The sequence below is a fragment of the Candoia aspera genome, chromosome 8, assembly GCF_035149785.1.
Source record: "Candoia aspera isolate rCanAsp1 chromosome 8, rCanAsp1.hap2, whole genome shotgun sequence".
Taxonomy (NCBI): Eukaryota; Metazoa; Chordata; class Lepidosauria; order Squamata; family Boidae; genus Candoia; species Candoia aspera.
In genome coordinates, this window is record NC_086160.1 from 22,146,897 (window position 1) to 22,168,109 (window position 21,213).

Below are 21,213 nucleotides of genomic sequence, written 5' to 3' on the forward strand. Positions count from 1 at the left end.
TGTTCGGCGCTGGTGGCAGAGGCGGGTCGGCCCTTTTCCAAAGGGAAATGAGACGGGGTGATGCTATGACCCACCCCACCCCTCCCATATACATCTAGCGTTTTCCCCCCAGAAGAGCAGAAGGAAAGGAGGAGCGGGGTCTTCTGCTGGCCAAATTTGCCCACCGGGATTTATTCTATTGATTCATTGATTCATTCAATGACTCTGGTCGGCTAGGGACGGGCGTCCGGTGAGCGGCTCCTAGTCTCCTCAGCATGCCAGTCAATGGGAGTGGGCTGAATGGCTCCGGGCCGCAGAACCAGCTCACCTTGGACAGGCCCCCTTGGGTGGCTTCCGCCTTGGCCGCCGTCCTTATCGTCACCATCGCGGTAGACCTGCTGGGCAACCTCCTGGTGATCCTGTCCGTGTATAGGAACAAGAAGCTGAGGAACGCTGGTGAGAAACGGGAGCCGAAGGAGGGTGGCAAGAATATCGCAAACCAACCCAGCCGCGCTTCGGACGGGCCTCCGGGGAGAGGAGGGAAGCAGCGGGAGCGTTGAGGGGGCGGACGGTCACTCGGCCCGGGGCAGTATTCGGAACGGTCCCCCGCAAGTCATAGAGGCGTTTCCTTCTGACTGTGAGGCGCCCCATCATCTTTCTTCCCCGCTGCCGAGAAAGCCTCCCCCTACCCACCCTCCTGGTTTAATCGGGCTGGCAGTTCCTGGACGCAGAACTAGGATCCATCAAGCCTCGCGCTTTTTATTCTCCGGACTCTCGATTCTCCGGATTCCCCAGGGCGGCTGCAGGGCGAGTAGCTCAGGCAAGCCTTTCCTGGGCAGTTTGGGTTGGCACCCTTCCTACGACATGCCCCTCGGATGAGCCCCCCCCTCTTTTCTCCTGTGTGCTTCCCAAGGTTTGCAGGTTGCCCTACCTGTTATTCCTGGGCCCCCACCATGCAGAGCATCACCTTCAAACTGGGATAAAAAACAAAAATGTGAATTTTTATTCCACTTCGGATGTTCAATTAAGAGGCAAACATAGAGATTTTTAGCAAGAGCCAGGCTGTTAGGCTGTTATTTAGACCTCCATGCTCAGTGGCATGGGTAAGATCTAGCCAGAGTGCAGTTAAGCAGTCTGGTAAGAGAAGGAGGCAATACGGTATGAGTCTTGAGGTATGCTTGTTTAAGCCATATTAATCAAGGGTGAAAAGTAGCTGCTTTTTTGTACAAAGTGAATATGTTGCTGCCATGCCTGTTTGGGGGGCAGCAAATTCAGTGCTAATGAACTCTTTGGCCGCTCCCCCACTCATTGGGAGGCCCTCGGACAGCTAAACAGAGTTTTTGTTCTTCTTGTGTGTGTTTGTTAAAGAGGAGAGTCTCGAGCAAATCTGCCTTCCTCGATGATTGTTCTAATAGAGGGAAGTGTTCTCTTTACTCACTTTATCGAGTTGAACCAGCTGGTGCACATGTATTCTAAATCTTTGCACTCAAAGCTGTTGTGCCTTTTTAAACTTTCATTAAGAAAAAAAAACTTGCTTGCGAATGAATGGAAAACACCTGCAGGGAATTGAGTCAGCAAAGCAGACAAACGCACGCACGTCCACGCCCCTTCTGGAATGCCAATCTATAGTTGATGCTCTGAAGCAGGGATCCTCAACCTTGGCAACTCTAAGCTGTGCAGACTTCAACTCCCAGAATTCCGCACAGCTTAGAGTTGCCAAGGTTGAGGATCCCTGCTCTAAAGGAACTGTCCTGCCAGCTTTTGAAGGGCATCACATGCAATGTTAGTTCTTACCTGGCACTTTGACAACCTGGACAAATGAGACCAGCGGGATGACTGGAGTGGCCCTAAGAGCACCTAACAAGCCGCCGTGTTTTCCTGAATTTGTGGGTTTTTTTAGGATAAGTCAGGATCACCTCTTTCCCCACTGCAAACTAATTATTACATAACCAGACTGCGATAAAAGGATATAGTATTTGTTTGGAGTATTTGCTGACTGTTCTTTTCATCAGTCTGGGGAGTTATAAAAGTAAGATCACCTACGTTTGTTTGTTTGTGGGAGACTACCTCGTTGAGTTTAGAGTCCAGAAGTCCATATTAAATAACACGATACCAAAGTGAACTTCCACTTGCACTATAGAACGCTTCTTGTCCTTCTGTTGTAGCCGCTTCTGCTCCACCTCTTCTGCATGGGATGGAGATATCCATTCTACAGTACTGACAGGTGGACAGACCCAAGTGGAAGCAAAGTTTTACTTTCATATTGAAAATAATAGGCCATAGGGACCAATTCTCCCAGGGCAAATCAGCACAAGTGCATTCCATGTATGCATACAAGAAAATTGGGTTTCTCGGGGCAGATAAATAATGTAGAAATGCAGTACAGGTAGTCCTCGGTTAACAACCACTCATTCAGTGACCATTCAAAGTTACAGAGGCGCTGAACAAGTAGTACTTATGACCAGTCCTCGAAGTTATGGCCGTACCAGCACCCCTGAGGTCACGTGATTGCCACTTGTGACCTTCCCTGCTGGCTTTCCACAAGGAAAATCAGTGGGGAAGCCAGCAGGGAAGGTTGCAAGTCGCTTCTGACTTTTGCAAGAATATTATAGTTCCATGATTCAGCTTAAACAGGAGTGGGAATCAGAATGTTTAGTAGTCAGAATCACACTAAATACTTTTGGACTGTGCTAATGGTGGAATGGCATAATGATGCAAAGTGGGTAGGACTGGATAATGCATAGGAAGAATTCCATGTTTGTATAGATTTTTTTCATGGATAGGGGTAATATATTTCATGTTTATATTAACACTCTTCTAGTGCAGCACACCAATTTTCTTGCATTTGCTACCTAGAAATGGCATAAAATTGCACCACTGATTCTATTAGCCACAAGGCATGATCAAGGACAGCTGTAGAGCTTGGGGGCTGCAGCAGATACTAGGGCAATGGGTTAGACTATCCAAGGTAACATAGTTGAGAACAACCAGTGCTTATAATCTTAGAAAGTGACTTTCGGAGTAGATGGACTAGATGAAGCAAATTCTGGGGGGAGATGAAATTTCAAATAAATAAATAAATTCTACTCAACTTAAGGAGAACTTCCTTGGGAATATTTCTCAGAAGAGGCTATAATCTTCCATAATGCAGTTCCAGAAATACAAAGGCTATCCTCTGCATTCTGCTATTGCCACAAGAGTCTTCGCAATTACAGTTTTGAGGCATATATGCCAAGATTTTAAGGGTAGGTCTTAGTAATTCAGAATATCAATAGCACAAACTTGTTTATAGTTATGCATAATGCATGGCTAAAAGATCATAGAAAATGCTTTAGTGTGACACTGAATGAAACTACCTGAGGTCTACAGATTATGAGGGAGATATTGTGGTCAGGAGAGAGATGACTAGACTACAGCTGGTATTTTTCTAGAAACAAGCTTCTACTTCTTCCTTCTTCTCCGCCATGTTGAGAACTTCTCACCATGTCCCACTAGCATTGTTGCACATGTCTGTTTATTTGTCTTCATCTCAAGTATTGCTTTTCTGCTTGTCTTTTGACTGGTGCAGTCAAGGATGTGCAGTCTGTGCTAACAGACTAATTGTATGCAATATAAAATAAGGAAGTCTTATAATTATAAAGAAATTACCATTGGAATGAGCAGCACAATCCTATGACTGTATGATCAAAAATCACCCACTGATTTCAGTGAGTAATACCATAGAATTGCAACTTAAAGTTATCTACCTAAAGTCTTTTAAGTTAAGTATTTTCTACTTGAATGGCAGTTTAAACTTTCCATTATGCTTTTTGGGGAAAACAAAGCTGTTTTACTAAAGCATTTGCAGCTGATGAGCTGTTGAGAGAAGAGATTTAAAATGCAAGCCTGATTCGTTCCAAATAATTATTATTAACTAAAGTGTAGCATTCAGCTGGGGGACACGGTGGCGCTGCGGGTTAAACCGCTGAGCTGCCAATCGGAAGGTCGGCGGTTCGAAACCGCGTGGCGGGGTGAGCTCCCGTTGCTAGTCCCAGCTCCTGCTCACCTAGCAGTTCGAAAACATGCAAATGTGAGTAGATCAATAGGTACCGCTTCGGCGGGAAGGTAACGGTGTTCCGTGTCATCATGCTGGCCACACGACCCGGAAAATGTCTACGGACAACGCTGGCTCTAAGGCTTAGAAACGGAGATGAGCACCGCCCCCTAGAGTCGGACACAACTGGACTTTACGTCAAAGGAAACCTTTACCTTTACCTAGCATTCAGCTGTAACTATTACAAACTCTGAACTCCGGGGTATTTAGTTATTCCTTTAGATATCTTGTGTAACTTTTTAGTCATGAGAATACTGTTAAAAGAAACACATCAAACAACATGAATTCTCTATTCTACTGATATTACACAAATGAAAAAGGATATAGGATATATATCGAGCACAGTATTATTTGTGCTGATGTGTATGTGAGCAAGGATTTTCTTTTAAGTTTCTGGTTGCTGTGTAATACATTTAAGACAATATATATATATTGTTTATATGTATGTGTATGTGTGTATTTTGTATTTTTAATTTATTACTTGTGAAGAAAATATAACTCTTTGCATAATAAACATGGAATCTGGCTGATTATCACAGTTACTTGCTGACATTTTCTTTATGAAAAACCTCAACACATGATAGAAATCTTACATAGATCAGATGATGAATGAAGATGCTTCTTGAAGAAAATGTAAATCAGTGAGGATCAGCTTTTCTTCTCTGCAAAGAAGACAAACTGATTAAGGCTACTTGGAAGTGATGGCTTGGGGAAATCATACTATGTTTCTTCATTCCTTCCATTGTGTTACCAAATGGCTGAAGAAAAGGACAACATAGATATCCAGATTTCTTTTATTGGCTTTTGGGAGAGGGGGAAGAGAAATGGCTGTGCACTGTAGATAAGGTCACCAAAAGACCTTGACAATTCAGTCTATTTTGCACAGCAGTCAGAACTTTAGTAACCAGAGCTGAGGAGCTCAAATCAGAGGCCTCAGCCTCCCAAAGACTGGTATTCAAGAAAGTAAATATGTTGAGATATAAAGGACATCTTCATAGCCACAGGCTTGGCTTCAATAGCTGCTCTTCTAGACCAAGAAACTGGTGATGTGACTGCTAGGACTCTTTTTTTATTGAATATACTTGATGGTAACACATTTCATCTAAAACTTCTAGGATTTAACAGAATCTAACAGACACGTAACTGTGATCCACCCTGTGTTTGTTTGGACTAGCCACATGATCTTTCTTTATACAAAGAAGTCTTGAATGTATGTCCTACCCAATTCATTTTAATTGGCAGAAGAAGAGGAACAGAAACAGAAGAAATACACGCAGTAATACACATATGAATGTGCTACTTCCTTAGAATGGATTGTAACAGCTGACAGTTACTTGGGGAGGAAAAAAAGATTCACCAGATGGGCTCGTTGTTGTCCTTTATGTCTGTTGGACTTTTTCTGTAACTTGCAAAACATACACAGAAGGCATAAGAATTCTGATGTGTGTGAATTATTAAGCGTATCTTCATTTGACTGATCAGCATGATTCCTTGAGTTAGCCGTAGGTAGGAGTGGTGCCTTTTTGCAGAACATTATAACATTATAGAACAATACTTTATTTTGTTAGAATGATGTATCCCTCTCATATACTTAGAATTTGGCAGTCTTCTAATGTATGCTCTCTCTGTGCATTGGCTATGTGGTAGACAGCAAAAAAGACCAACAATCATCTACATTACTGTTCTTGGAAGTATTCCTTATATTGTTTCTTACAGTAATTCACTCTGACTTTAGTGTGAAAGAGAAGCTACAGTTGCCATTGGTGTAAACCAGGGATGGCCCAGGAAGGCAAAATGGGGCATCAGTTTCATGAAGCATTTTGATTTTCCAGCAAATTATAGTCACTCTAAAAAGAAGAAAAATTCAAATTATGTATATACTGTAGAGACCCCACAATTTGATGTATGTTCCTGTTAGATTTTCATACATCAAGAACTGAACGTGTCCCAACATACTTATGCCATAACTGTGAAGTTACAGGATGATGCCACAACTTTTATTATACAGCTTTTCTGCTGATGAAAAGGTTTGGTTGACCTGACAAAATATCTGGTTACAGACTGTTATCTTGAGATTAGATTAGCCCTTGAAGTTGACCATCCTTGGATAGTCGATCTTTATTTCTGCAATGACATGGACTTCATTTCTCCCCCTTACTTGCAAAGCTGATACAATGCTTTAGCTAAGCAAGAAAATTACAGGCACTTCACTGAAAGACAGCTTACATCCAAAATTACTGTAGTGTAGAAATTATTTGTGCACATAGCATATACATGGCAATTTGTGGCAAATGAACATGCACTTATTCCTCTGAGCAGGAAATTGCTGCCATCATGGGGAAGTAGACAGTTGTGCATTTATCAAAAAATTATGGGGTGCATATGCTTCTTAGGTAGATCCAATGATGATAATAATGGGATATTGTCTCGTATGATGTGGTCTGCACATGTTTGAGTACTGTTTATGGTATGGGATGTGGGTACATTGTAGCTGTAAGCTGGTTGTCTGGGGAGGCAAAGAAACAACTAGCAGTAACACAGTCCTACATGGATATCTGTGGTTTCTTCTATAGAAGGGAATATTGATATAGTTATTTCAAATATTTTGCCATTCAGGGGTGGAAAAAGGATTCCACATGTGCTTATTGTGTTTTATTTGGCATTTGCTAATTTATAATCAGAGATCGAGCTAAGAGTTTAATAATTATGAAGATTTTGTTTGCTAATTTCTCAAAAATTAAATAGTAATTAGGCTAAGGCTACACTTAGAGTGATCAAACTGAACAGCCTAGCAGTATGTTGTAGCTGATGCAGGTTTTGATAGATTTCCTTCTAGTGCTGACTTCCTGGAATTGCAAAAAATAAGAGTGGGATCAAGGGCCTGGCAGAGCCTGGATGGGGCTAGTGTTTCAATATTTGGCATGATGCGTTAGTCTTGCTGGTAACAAAGTGGTTTCTGCATGAGTTAGCAGCATATCACATATGGCTATTCTTTGAAATTAAATCTTTGCTGTCTGAATATGGGAAGCAACTAGCAGTTGAATATCCATATTCCATTTCCAAAACATTTAGGACAGCCCTCACCAAATTCCTGCTTTTCAGCTGGAATTAAAGGCCCATCATTTCCAGTTAATCTAGCCAATGGAGGATTATAAGAGTTGAAATGCAACCAATCTGGAGTGTAGCATATTTAGATACTTCTATGATTAGTAATATCCTTATGCCTTCTTTGTTATTCCTGCAAAGAAAGTAGTGCATAAAGAACAAAGGCATTGACTAATTTCAAATCCCATTCTCAAGAATAATCATTTATTTATATTTTTAACAAATTAGTCATAGGTACAGTATATACACAATCATCTAGTTTTGGTGCAACAGAATTAAGTTATTGGTATTTGATGAAGTGAGTGCTATTGCTGCCTTCAGTTGCAATATCCATTCTTCTGTCATCACTTCTTGTGACACAGATTGACAGCTAGCTGAGTTGCTTGAATTAACTGCTACAAAATACTAAGATAAATATTATCATCTTCAATTGGCACAAGTTTTGTGAACTATTTTTTTCTATCCAGATGTTTCTCCAATTAAAATACAAATTTTGATTTATTTTTATTTTATTTTATATTTTTGTAGTAAAACTGATATTCAGGAATATAATATTAGTTCTGAGCCCAACTACAGAAACAGGATTTTTTTTTAAAAAAAATTAAATCTGGATGTGTTATTATTCAGAGCAGTCTGTTGCATTCCTTCTGCATACTATTGGCTGTAAATATAAAACAATCTTAATCCTTGCCCAGATCCCAATTTTTAACTTTCATGGCACTTTTACTGTACAATTGGTCATTGGAATATAAATATCCGAAGTCACAAATTATTGCTTGTTTTAATTCACCTCCTTATTGTAACGACAATGCTCTCCAGGGCAGAATTCAAAGTTGGGAATTGATATTCCCAGGACATCTGTTCGATACTGGAATCATTTCCAAATTCAAGGTATTACCAAATCCAAACGGTTCCTGGCCAAAACAAGAAGACTGTTAATCAATCTCAGCACGTTGGGGGGTGAATGAGTAAGTTAACCTCCTTCTTAGATATGGAAGATCATTGTTACTCAAACTTTACTGGAATAAATATAAACAAAATCCTGGGTCTTGAATATATGGCTTTCATATTAGAAAGCAGCTTTGGAACATTCACTTCTGACCTTTTCTCCATTTCCCGCTTGTGCAAATTTTCTCTTCTCTCAGTTACTCTTAGGCATAGTTTAGTACTAGATTTGGATCAACCCAAATCATGGTTAACTCTAATAAGGGCTGTATTTTTACTAGTTTGCAAAACTACTCCCAACTTGATTTAAAGGTTTAAATCTGTTGTGATCTAACCATAGTGAAAGATGAGGAGGAAGAGAGTAAATGACCCCTGGAAAGATTAAGGCCAGCTCTTAGTTTATGAATTATAGTTGGCAAACCGTAAGTTGATGTATGCACCAAGGCTTCATAAATAATAGAAATAGAAACATGAGTCAAAGCATACCCTGGATGCACAAAGGATTCAGAAGAGTGCTTCTTGACACATGGGAGCATGACAATGCATTGCTCTTTGAATCATTAAAGCCACATTTTTTTCAAGGATCAGGTGGAATGCATTGAAAGCTATTCCCAGCTGTCTCTGCAAGTCTTGTGAAGTTCACCTTTTGACTGCTTTGTACAGCCTTCAAAATGTAGCCTACAATCAGCAGGATCACATGATAAACATTCATTGATGGGTACCTTTTTAGATTGTAAGTGGGATGTCTCCTATTTAAATGATTTCATATCTGTGTGCGTCAAATCTCACTCTACCTTCGGTACTGTAAATAAGAGCTGCATCATATGATTCTGTTGATTGCAGGGCTTGGCTTTAAGTTAATACTAATCAACTGTTCAAAGAAAAGACCTAATAAGCAAATTCAAGTCTACGTTTGAAATTACAGACAGATCCTGCTGGCTGGCATTTGCAGAACTGAATATTATTTTTTTCTAAAGCAAATGTGAAATTTTGAATAGCAGTTTAATTAATTAATAAAGGGCCTCTTTTTTTGCATCAATACTTGTTGGAAGACAAAAGGCCAGATGCTAGATTTTAACCACTTCAGATAGATAATCAAATTGTCACTTTTACCCTCATAGTTTCTGGTGCCTTATTTTTAAACTGAAGTAGATTTCCAATTTTTTTTATTGCTATCCTTGTCATAAAAAATTATATTGATTGTTGCCTTGAATCCTGAAGTAAAAAAGTCCTTGTCATTATTGCAGATGTCTTTTGGAGCAAAAATGGAGGAGACATCTGAACCATCAGAAGCACATTTTCACTTTTAGAAGACCAGCTACTTACATGCAAACTCAGGATCTAATGAGAAGAGAGTGAACATTTGTATTTCAGAGTTGCCTAACATCAGGTAGCATGAAGGGTAAGCCATTGCATACATTGAGGGGGTGGGAGGTAGCTACCATAGACTGTAATTCCAACATCTTTGGTGGGACTTACTTTTCAGTAGGTGTGTATAGAACTGCATGTTAAATTTCTTTGCAGGTGGAGCATAAAAATAAATAGTTCAGAAACATTGTTGCCATTCTTTGTGAAACTTGTATCATAATAGTTACAAAACCAATTAAATATAAAGGTACTTTTTTCCAACATTTATGGGAAATGAGGCTATGTTTCCTTATTTTTATCAAACCTTCCCAACCTAGTACCTTCCGTATTTTTTGAGGTCTTCATTCCCAGAATTCCCAGCCACTCTGCCATGCTGAGTGGGAATTCTGGAAGTGGTAGGTCTGGCATGTCTGAAAGATATTGAATTAGGAAAAGCTGTTCCATCAGCTGCTGGATTTCAGATCTGAGAGCTGGATGAAATAGTGGCATTTCTTGTATGGTGCCCTTTCTTTCTGACTTCCTTCCCAGTCTTCACATATAAGTGCCCTTTCATGTGACATGTTTCTACATTTTTAACTGTCTTCTTTTTTCTGTTCCAATTTTTTCTAACATTATAAAACAGCAACCATGGAACTTTCTGATAGAAGTGGTAGCAGTAGTTAATATATATGTTTGTTGGCAGTTCCTTTGCTTTTTTATCATGGGTAATATAAATTGAATATTGCTAATCTGCACTTTTCAGTTGGAAAAAATATAAATTTAGTTCTGGCCAGGCTTCCAATTCACCTTTTATGTTTTTGATTCAGTATCAATGTTGACTGCAGAATCATAGTTAATACTTCAATGCTAAACACCGACTCTTCATTTTCCTTTAGAGACTTTTAATTTTTAAAATTCAGTCTCCTTAATTTATTCCTAAAGGTACAACCTGATCCTATAAAGAGATATCTGCTTCCAAGTAAATGAGCATAGGATCACAGTCTTAGTTCCAGTTATATCCTAATGAGATGCAGCACTCTCTTTATGAAAGTATTTATCTTTCTGAAAGGGAAACTGTTCACTGATTGCTCACTAAAGAATGTGACATCATATTGAAAGATGACAAAAACCTTTTTTTTCCTTCCTAGCGTTTTTTCCACAGGTGCAGGGTCTGCCTTTTTTTTTTCTCCAGATCAACCAAATGTTGATCTGTTGGTTGCGACAGGAATTAACTGACCAGCTTGTCGCCTGAGCCTGATGTTGTGGGCTGAAAGAGAGGGACTGGCCCAAAGTCACCCAGCCGGCTTTCATGCCTAAGGCAGGGCTATAACTCACGGTCTCCTGGTTTCTAACCTGGTGCCTTAACCACTAGACCAAACTGGCTCTCTAACAAAAGAAAACAAAAATTTCTATAATTTTTTTTCTCCTGATAGATCACATTGGAATAAATGGGATATACCCAAAATGTATTCATATTCTAGATAGGAATATGCTTGGGATAACATTCTTATTTTTATTTATTAGTTTTGTATATATCTGTAATCAACAACATATTCCTGGTAGTTAACTTCATAAAAGCATTAAATATATAACAAGATAAGATATAAACAAATAAGCCATGAGTGATAATAACCATAGGTGGCATCAAACTGCAGCATTCTCCAAAAGCTCTCCAGAAGAATTAATCTTTAATCAATTTTTGGAAAGCTATTGGTGGATACCAGCCCTAGGCTCTAGGAATGGAGGAAGACTATTCCATAAAATATAAGATCATTACAGAAAAGTACTGTTTCTGGGTCCCTCATCTCCCCAAAATGGCAAACCATACTGACAGGATCAATTCTGTTGCACCTGAAAACTTCTTGGGAGCTGCTGCATAACCTCTAATACAGGTGTTATGTGACTACAATACAGTGGCTGTCACCCACCAATAAATGGGCTGATGTATTTGCACCATCTGCAGTTTCCAAGTAATCTTCAAAGGCAGCCCATGTACAGCACATCATAGTCAAGTTGTAAGGTGGTATGGTGAGGTAGGGCCACAACTAACACATCAGACAAAGCTGGACAAAAACTCTCTTCACCATGGCCTCCATCTGCACATTCAGAAGTATCATGAGCCCAAAGGGACCCCCTCAAATCACGGACCTTCTCCTTCAGGGGCTGAAATAAAAATGGAACTGATAGGGACCATTTCTTAAACTAAAGTTTAAGTTAAGCTTGTTTTGTCCCATCTGGACCTCAAGATTTCAACTTCAATAAATCAAGATTTCCACACTGTCTATGGCTAGGTCAAAGATAGGTATCACCTATGATACATCATGCTGAACTGCTAGATGGTCACTGTGACAGTGCAATTGAAGCTGTGCCTTACTTTACATGCCTGTGACATGCAGAAAAACAGGCAGAGCTTTGATTGCCTTGTCACAGCTGCCAGCTTGACTTTTTTGACCACACCGTGTGGACACTCCGAACATCTCTCTTATCTGTTGGGTGTCCCAACACTTTTCCAGCCTCACCACAATCTCTCACAGTTGGAAAGAAAACAGTTTCCCCATTGGTTCTACAAATTAGGGATGGGAAGCCTGATTTTCAAGTTTCATGGAGTCCTCCAGCTGCTAGTTTTGCGGCTGTCCAAGAAGCTCCAGGTCAGGACAGTGGCAAAACCACTAATTTGGGGCTGTAAGTTTTCAAAACATAGCCTTGTCCCAACCCCACAAAAATGGGATGCTTGCACTGTTTCATCAGCCACTCTATAGTCCCCACCCCAAATAAAACTTGGAAGTGTGACCTTCAGATAAGAATAAGATTACCTGCCTTTGTTCACCTGTCCCACCTGATACATGGAAGAGGCAGAGCTTTACTGAAAGGGATAGGTATGTTGCCATAACATATACTTTGGGCCACTGGGGTGAGGACAAAAAACTTACCTCCTTTTAATTTTCATTTTCATTCTGTAACACTTTCACTTTTAAGATAAATGCATCAGAAGAGAAAATTGTAACTTTGAATTGAATTATAGCATTTTTAGGTAGACATTTTTTGCTTTGTGAGAAATAAAATCCACATTATTGCATATCTGGCTTCTTATCAAGTGTGATTAGTTGACACTGACCTAATCACCGAATTAATTTCCCTTTCTACCTTCATGGGGCAATGGCTTATCAGTGTAGAGCAGCCTGCTTCGTATATTGTAAAGTGTGAGCCAAGAGAGCAAAAAAGACTTTCAGAATTACTGCTTTAAGTCCCTTGAATAATTTCCTAAGGTGATTTCTCCATCAGGTGGTTTCAAAGTGTGAGTCTTTATGAAATCTCAGGGGATTATTAGGTGAATGCCTCAGTCCTTTCATTTTTAATAAGAATTACATTTAAAATTAAAGAGATGAGGTGCTACATTTGGTAAAAGGTTGGAAGAGGAAAAGCGTTTTACTTACAGACAAATTTGTTTCTTAGTTTATCTTTAATATGGTGGAGATTCTTAAAGGGATTTAATAAAGAGTGTTATGTGCTGCTTGGTCTTCATTCAGGTTCCAGATTTTTGCAGATTATAGATTCATCATGGCACGGAAAATTGCTGTTCATACCTTATTGTTTGGATATGAATAGGACTGCACTGCTAATATTCTTTGAACATTCCATTGGCCTTGAAAATGATGAATCATAACATTAATCAACTGAAATATCAAATAAAAATTTATTAGCCCATTTCTTGTGTCAAGTAAGTAAAAAATAGAACTAAGTCATGATTTACAATCTGTTTACCAACATGAAGGGAATTGTGATGAAGCATATGTTGGTATTAAATGACTGGTTATGCAAAATGCTCTTGGTATAGAGCAAACAAAAATGTAAACAAACTATAGATGCCACGCCTTTTACTGTGCATTTTTATCATTATTTGTATTACTTATAAACTGCCTTGAGTCATTTTCTTCTTTCCTTGGAAGTGTAGCATATGAACACTTTTAATAAATGCATCTTCATTTTTAAAAGAAGAAATGAAAAAAAGACATCAGCCATGGGATCATCATTTGATGATACTTGCCTACAGTAAGTGTGGACATTTGCTACAAATACGACAGAAAGATGTTCCTGTGAAGCAGTTTTGCATTCAAGGCACGGAATTCCAAGCAGGTGAAATACTGAAGGTTGTTCATGCAGACAGCATATTCACAGTGCAATTATTTTAATACTGCGTGGTTTATGTCTGTGGATATTCATAATTAAACTGCCAAGGATGAAAGGCATTTAAAATCAGATTTGTTTGCTTCTTTATCAATTTTGATTATATCCATTCAGTGCATATGACTCTGTCAGGGTGGCTTACAGTGTTCAAAATCAATATCTCAAATATTTTAAGGAAAAAAAGCTAAAAACAGTTAAAGGAAATATCTACTAATGATTAAAAAGCAAGCATAGGCTGGAATGTATAGGCTGTCAAATAGATAAATAAATAAAATAGATCTTAGAGTATTTATTTATTTATTTGTTTGTTTGTGCTGTATGGTTTATATAGCTACCTATCTCACACAAGTGACTCTGGACAGTTTACAAGATTAAGACACAAAACCCCACCACATATAACCCTTCCATTGCCCAAGGATAAACAATAACCCCAGTTAGCATCATCACCTATATGCCTGGGGAAACAGTCAGGTCTTCAATGCCTTGTGAAAGGCTAACAGGGTTGAGGCCACCTGGGAGATGTTGTGCCACAGGGCAGATGGTGCCACTGAGAACCACTGCAGAGAAGGTCCTCCTCTGGGGTCATGTCCTGAGCATCACCTCCCTCTCTGCACACATGGGCCAGGCAGCTTCTGTTTGGAGGAGCCAAATCATATAAGGCTATATAGGTCAAAACTACACCATACATTGGTTCTTCAAACCTACTGGTAACTAATAAAGGATATGAACACTGGTGTTCCACTCACATCCTGGCTGCCACATTTTGATCAACTGCACTTTCCAAGTTGTTTTGAAAGGCAGGCCAATGTAGATCATGTGACAGTGTGCACCAACCACAGTTTCCATCTGCTTTTCTAGCATGATTTATTAATCCAAAAGGATCTCCAAGTTGCAGAGCTGCTCATCCCATCCATACCTAAACACTGGAACCATATCTAAGTAAAGTAACATCTAGCTGGGACTTAGTTTAAACCTTATTAATATCCATCTTTGGCTTGGCCTGAGGTGGCAATATATAGCTGAGTATCATCAGTTTTCACTGATGATGAACAAGGAATAACATCCCCCAGTGGTTTCATATATGTTAAAGACTTCATATTTTATAAAATACATTTAAATTATCTGATTCATTCTAATCATATTATATGTTAAAGTGTGCTAAGGTTTCTTTGGCTTCTGAGTAATTTTTAAATTCTATGTACAGTCTGCTTAATTAAGAGTTTATATGAAATGTAAAGAAATGCAAACTTTGACTTGGGCTCTGATTAAGAATCAGTGATAGAAACAGGATTTCTTTGTGTCTTCTCAATAGCTTCAGCTAAAAGGCAGTTACTGTTACTGACTTCAATGAGAGTATTTAGGCATTTGTTGTTTTCTGCTGCCTCAGAGGTCATGATGAGTAAATTGAGTGAACAGTTATTTAACAGTAGTGACAGACTGACAGTGGAACCAATTATTTAGACAATGGTGGTGCCCCTTACTAGAAATTTTCAGGTAGGTTTTCAAGTTTTAGATTCCTTTTGGCAAGTGCATACTGGATTCAATGAATTTTAGCGGCTCTTCCAAATTCTGTAATTCTAAGCATGTGTAACTGGCCAGTTAAAATCAACAGGAGTTAAGAGGGGTGTTAATGAAAGTTAAAACTACATCACGTCGAACAAAATCATCCTGTCTGTGTTTCTTATTTTCTGCCTTTCTAGTGCTGATGTTTGCAGCAGATTATTTCATTCTCTACCAGGGAATAAAATGATTTTTTTAAAAAATAGATTAATGTCAGACAACCCCTTTCTTTATTTGCTTAAATGCCAGAGTACTAACTTCTCTCTGTGTTCTAAATATCTTTTCTACTAAAGGGATGGATTTTTGCATCCAAATCACCACATGCACAATGAATGTGTGCATGGAACTTTTAAAGATGAAAAAAGAAAGGTCAGCCCACATTAACTCTGGGGGAAAGGCAGATGGCTGAAGCAACATTTTGAGTTATTGATTTCCATGTCCATCCTTTCAGTTAAAATCAGCAAGAATTCTCAGACCACAGAAAAAAACATTTAGTGAACTTTGTTTTTGTCATGTGCATCTTCACTCCCTGATTATCTCTAAAGGGGCTAAAAGTCCTATAATTCAAGATGAGGTTACCTTGACAACATCATGTGTTCAGCATCTTATTCAGAATTTCTAAATGTTCTTTTTATCAAGACCGCAGTTAAAGTTTCTCATATATCTTTCTTATAAATGCTTTTTTGTTCATTTGCAATGTCAGGAGCAACAGGCAATAATCTTTCTATATGCAGAGCAGTGAATTATTTGTAAGTCCTTTAGCGAAATACCAAGATGTTACAGAGAGTTGTAATTTTAAATGCCAGGAGCAAAATCTGCAGCCCAGTTCTAAGGAGACTGGAAGCATATTAAAATGTTTGTGATTTTAATTTAATTTTTCTATCAGAAAGTATATTTCATCATTTAAATCAGTTAGTACATGTCCTCATAACAGTTTTGCAATGTTCTTCAGTTAGCTGGTACTTTTAAATGGTCAGTGTTTTCTGCAGTAGAAATAATGGATTTATCAAAGTTACACCTGTTAAAAATTAAACTTTTACATTAGAATCATATTTCTTCATAATATTTTATTCATATTTGCTGTTCCCAGCCTGACTTTCTAAATCCATAGCTCTTAGCTAAGAAGCAGTATAACTATATGACTATAGGATGGAAGGAACTATATTGGGAAGTAATACACGCAGAAGGTTCTGGATATCACAACATTGTGATGCAAACGCAATCCTAGTAATTAATGTAATCATAGTGTCAAAAACAATAGAAGTTGGTGTTATTTCTATACTACATTCTATTATACACCTAGTGTTTTATATCCAGCTCTGGGCATCACATCTTAGGAAGGATCTTGACCTAATGGAGCATTTCTGAAGGACAGCATCCAAGATGGTAAGGGACCTGGAAGGAAAGAAATGCTTAGAGGCATTGGGTATATTTAGCCTGGAGAAAAGATGGCTGTGGGGAGACATGATAGCTAAGTATCTGAATGGCTGTCACATAGTGGACCAGCCAGAATTGTTCATATTGTTCCAAAATATACAGTTGAATCCATTGTTTAAATTACAAAAATACAGACTTGGTTGGACTTCAGGTTAACAGTTTTTCAACAATGGTCATTTGTCAGGAATGCTGTAACAATGAATCCCGTCTGGAATGATCCCATTTGCCCTCTGGAACAGCGACTTGTTGCCTGAGAATCGCAAACAGCATTCACGCCGATTGGGTAAAAGCCGCCAGGAGCCCGCGATATCAGCATTTCCAAGCCATGCTGTAGCCTTAAAGGGACACTAGGTCAAACCACCCCATTTCTAAATCACCCAATTTATATATATTTTTAAGTTACGTACCCTAAGAGAGACTTTCTACAGCAAGGAGAAGCGATCACTTTAGGTGCTTATCATTATTTTGGGGGTTAATTTTCAATTTTTTTTAAGCTTTGGCTTGTGGATATTGAGGAGGACTGAGAATAAATAATTGTCTCACTGTTATTATTTTTGTATTGAATTTGAAGGATTTAATATTTTTCTACATGTTGAATCTGCTGTTTTGAATCTTCAGCATTCTGTTTCCACTTTGCCTGGGAGCTGCTTGTTAGCATACTTTCTCTTATGTCAACAACAGAGATTTTCCATTAACTCATTAACTCCTACTCCCACTAGTCAAGTATCTAGGGGGTACCATAACCTACTGCCTGAAACATGGAGGATTTCAAGGAGACTTTCTCAGAGTTCCGTTGTGAGCTTCTCTGTGAGTTCAAACAGATCTTTTATGATACCTGTTAAGCTATTCTGCAATATACTTAGAACATTGCAGAAAATATCAGCTGGCTGAGGACGTTGTGGAAGAAGATGAAGATTTTAACAAAGAGATGTTTGTACTGACAGTGAGATCAAAACTTTTGTTGAAATGCCAGGCAACAATTACATTTTGGTGTTGACAGTCTGAGTTGCAGATTGCAAATGGAGTTGTTTTTGGTTTTTTTGATGGAATGTTATGGGAAAGAAGAAGCTCTGTTCTGTGGGACATTTTTTGCTGAGAAGTCTGAGCTTCTAAGAGAGGCAGTTGGGCTGTTTGATTTCTGTATGAAAAATGCCTTATGTGTAACATGGAGATATGCAAATGTTTTGGTATATTCTGAGGTGGGGTAAAGAATTAAGAATGTTTATTTAGATTGATATTAAGGCTTGTATTTTTTCATTTTTCTTTAATGGTTTGGATTAAGATTTACTGGATTGCTTTTTAAGGTTTGTTTGATTTTTAAGATTTATAAGGTATCATAATAATTGCTTGGTTTCAGGTTTAATAGATTGTTATAGTATTATTAATTATAAAAGTGAACAATTAAAATGTTTTTATAGTGTGATTTCTATTATAGTGGACAGAAATATATAGAGTAGTGGTAGGAAGGAAATAATTAAATAAATGTTTTTTTTGGAGGGAAGTTGATTTGCAGGTTTATATAGTTCTTTTTCTTTTAATATAAGGGGAAGGAGCAATTGTGTTTAGTGATTTGCTTGGCAACCAGTTTGCATTTATGACCATCACAGTGTCCCATGATCACATGATTGCCATTTTTTACCTTCCTGGCTGGCTTCTGGCAAGCAAATCAATGGGGGACCATGTGATTCACTTAATGACCACATGGTTCACTTAATGCTTGTGGTGATTCACTTAACAATTGCTACAAAAAGGTCATAAAATTGGGTCAGATTTGCTTAATGACCGCTTCGCTTAGCAACCAAAATATCAATCCCAATTATGGTAGTTAAGTGAGGACTACGTATACAAAAGATTAGTTTAGATTGAATGAAAGTTAAGTGATAACTTTCATGGTCTGCAACCAGTGGTGAATTAAGGCTTCCTGTTTAATTATATTTTAAATTGTGTAATATTAATGGACGTAAGGGCTATGGCTGCATGCATGTAATAAATTATTGTATACATTGAAATAAATTCTTGCAAAACTTCATAAAAAAATTTCTTCTGCATAACTGTAACAGTAAACTGAATCTATTGCTAAGAGAGTAGCTACTTGCTTAGTTTTAACAAAAGAAACATGTCAGTTTTCTAGCAGGATATATTTTTAATTATGGTTGCAAATAGAATTTCATGTACCAAATGTACCCTTTGTTCTCATTATTTCACTCCTATAGTTGAAAACAAACTCTATTCTATTAGAGATATCAATCTCTGTGTAGAAAGCTTTCGGTACACATGTTCAAGTAATTAGAATAGAATAAATCTAATCCAGTTTACTATTTTTATTTATTTATTTATTTATTTTCTATATTTTAGCAGGACTATATTTTTATCCATTGGATTTTTAACTGTTTTTTTTTAAAGTTTCATTTACAGCTTTCACTAAACTCAAAAATATACTCAGCTTCATCTAATGTATGCAGCTATTAACTTTAATTCTTAAAATAACTTTTTTATGTAATTTGCCTTTATGTTTTTCTTTATTCAGTGAATTTCTGAGATCTAGATTTTGTAATTTCTCCCAATATGAGATCTCCTTTTTAATGAAACTAAGGATTTTTCTACACTATTTTTTTTAAAAATATATATTTTCTTTTGTGTCCCTCACAAATACTTTCTGTGTGTCTGTGGATATTTGAGCCTCAAAAGATTTCTATGGTGACATTCAGTTTGGTGTTTTCACTACTTTATTATTACAGAAATGTTGAGTCATTGTTTAATTCTTATATATATGTAGCGGCAGATTTTGGATTTTTTTTCCTAAAACCTTAAACAGATTGCATGTACAGTATCTACAATAATTAATATCTTTAAGTACTAATAACAAACTTCCATAGTCTTTATAATATCATCAAATAAGTGACCAGTAGTGTCTAACTTGCATCAACCACTTAGAGTTTCTATGAATTATGAGACTCTGTGTTTGTGTGTGTGCATGTTTCCCTGTATCAAACATTTTATTATGATCAAAATGGGTTCTGTTATGGCTCTAATGGGTTGAATTCATAATAGGTTGAATTTCTCATGGGGGAAATGAGTATATACATGCACACAAAATCACACAGACTTCGATCTTCGATTCAGCTTCTATGTAACTTTGAGGTTAAAAACTACTGTAAGTTATTTATCAATGTATTATGTTTCTTTTTCAGGAAATGTTTTTGTTGTCAACCTAGCTATTGCTGATCTGATCGTAGCCGTCTACCCATATCCTCTGGTCTTGACATCTATCTTTCATAATGGCTGGAACCTTGGATATATACACTGCCAACTCAGTGGATTTCTTATGGGTCTAAGTGTTATTGGATCCATCTTCAGTATTACTGGAATTGCTATTAATCGTTATTGCTACATCTGCCACAGCCTCAAGTACAGCAAGTTGTACAGTGAAAAGACCTCTGTCTGCTATGTCATTCTAATCTGGACCTTGACTTTTGTTGCCATTGTGCCCAACCTTTTTGTTGGATCCCTTCAGTATGATGCTAGGATTTATTCATGTACATTTTCCCAGTCAGTGAGCTCCACATACACCATAGCAGTAGTGTTTTTTCATTTCATGCTTCCAATAACTATAGTAACATTTTGTTACCTGAGAATATGGATCCTAGTTATCCAAGTACGGAGAAGAGTTAAACCTGACTTCAGACCTAAGCTAAAGCCCCATGACTTCAGGAACTTTATCTCCATGTTTGTAGTCTTTGTACTGTTTGCAGTCTGCTGGGCTCCATTAAATTTCATCGGCCTCGCTGTGGCTGTCAGTCCAGAAACAATCATTTCCAAGATTCCAGAGTGGTTGTTTGTTTCTAGCTACTACATGGCGTACTTCAACAGTTGCCTTAATGCTATCATTTATGGACTTCTAAACCAGAACTTCCGACAAGAATATAAACTAATATTTAGGACAATTTGTGCAAGAAAAGTTTTGTTCCAGGACAGTTCTAATGATGCTGCAGACAGGATGAAAAGCAAGCTCTCACCCCTGCTCACAAAAAACAATGTAGTGACGGTTGGCTCAGTATGAAAGGACAGATCAAGTTACTGACAATTACTAAATATTACAATACATGACACTCAAGTATTAAATCCACGTATTGGCCCTACTGTTCAACTTTTGTTACAATACATGGATCCTTACGTGTACATATGCATTTAGATGAGATTATATGCACAACATTTTGGAACTAAAGTAAGTAATTACATAAAGATTCTACTATAACATTATGTATGATATTACACACAACAGGTATGATCTCAACAAAGATACTTGAAAACCATTGATGTCAATGGGGATAGTTAAGAAAACAATAGAGTTACATCTGACATTAATTGGATAATCTCCAGTAATTCGGTGACACCACAAATGTATAGTGCAATCCTACACAAGTCTTTCTGGTGTAAGCTCATTGAATTCATAAAGGCTTATAGTTGGGTAAATGAGGGTATACAGCTTTGGGTTATTACAGAATCATAAAACAAATCATTATAAATTATTTCTGTAATTTAGATTAGCCCTAGAGGTGGAT

The 21,213-nt window shown here is 37.8% G+C and overlaps 1 protein-coding gene across 1 annotated transcript; it reads left to right on the forward strand.

The window, feature by feature from the left end:
- Positions 1 to 254: 254 nt before the first annotated feature.
- On the forward strand, positions 255 to 20,711 carry MTNR1A (melatonin receptor 1A). Its single transcript, XM_063309960.1, has 2 exons — positions 255 to 435; positions 19,843 to 20,711. Exons 1-2 carry the CDS (start codon positions 255 to 257, stop codon positions 20,709 to 20,711), a joined length of 1,050 nt encoding a protein of 349 aa, XP_063166030.1.
- The last annotated feature ends 502 nt before the right edge of the window (positions 20,712 to 21,213 follow it).

Coding starts and splice junctions, on each gene's coding strand:
- MTNR1A (XM_063309960.1), top strand. CDS start 255: ATGCCAGTCAATGGGAGTGGGCTGAATGGCTCCGGGCCGCAGAACCAG. Junction 436..19,842: donor CAAGAAGCTGAGGAACGCTG/GTGAGAAACGGG, acceptor TTTCTTTTTCAG/GAAATGTTTTTGTTGTCAAC.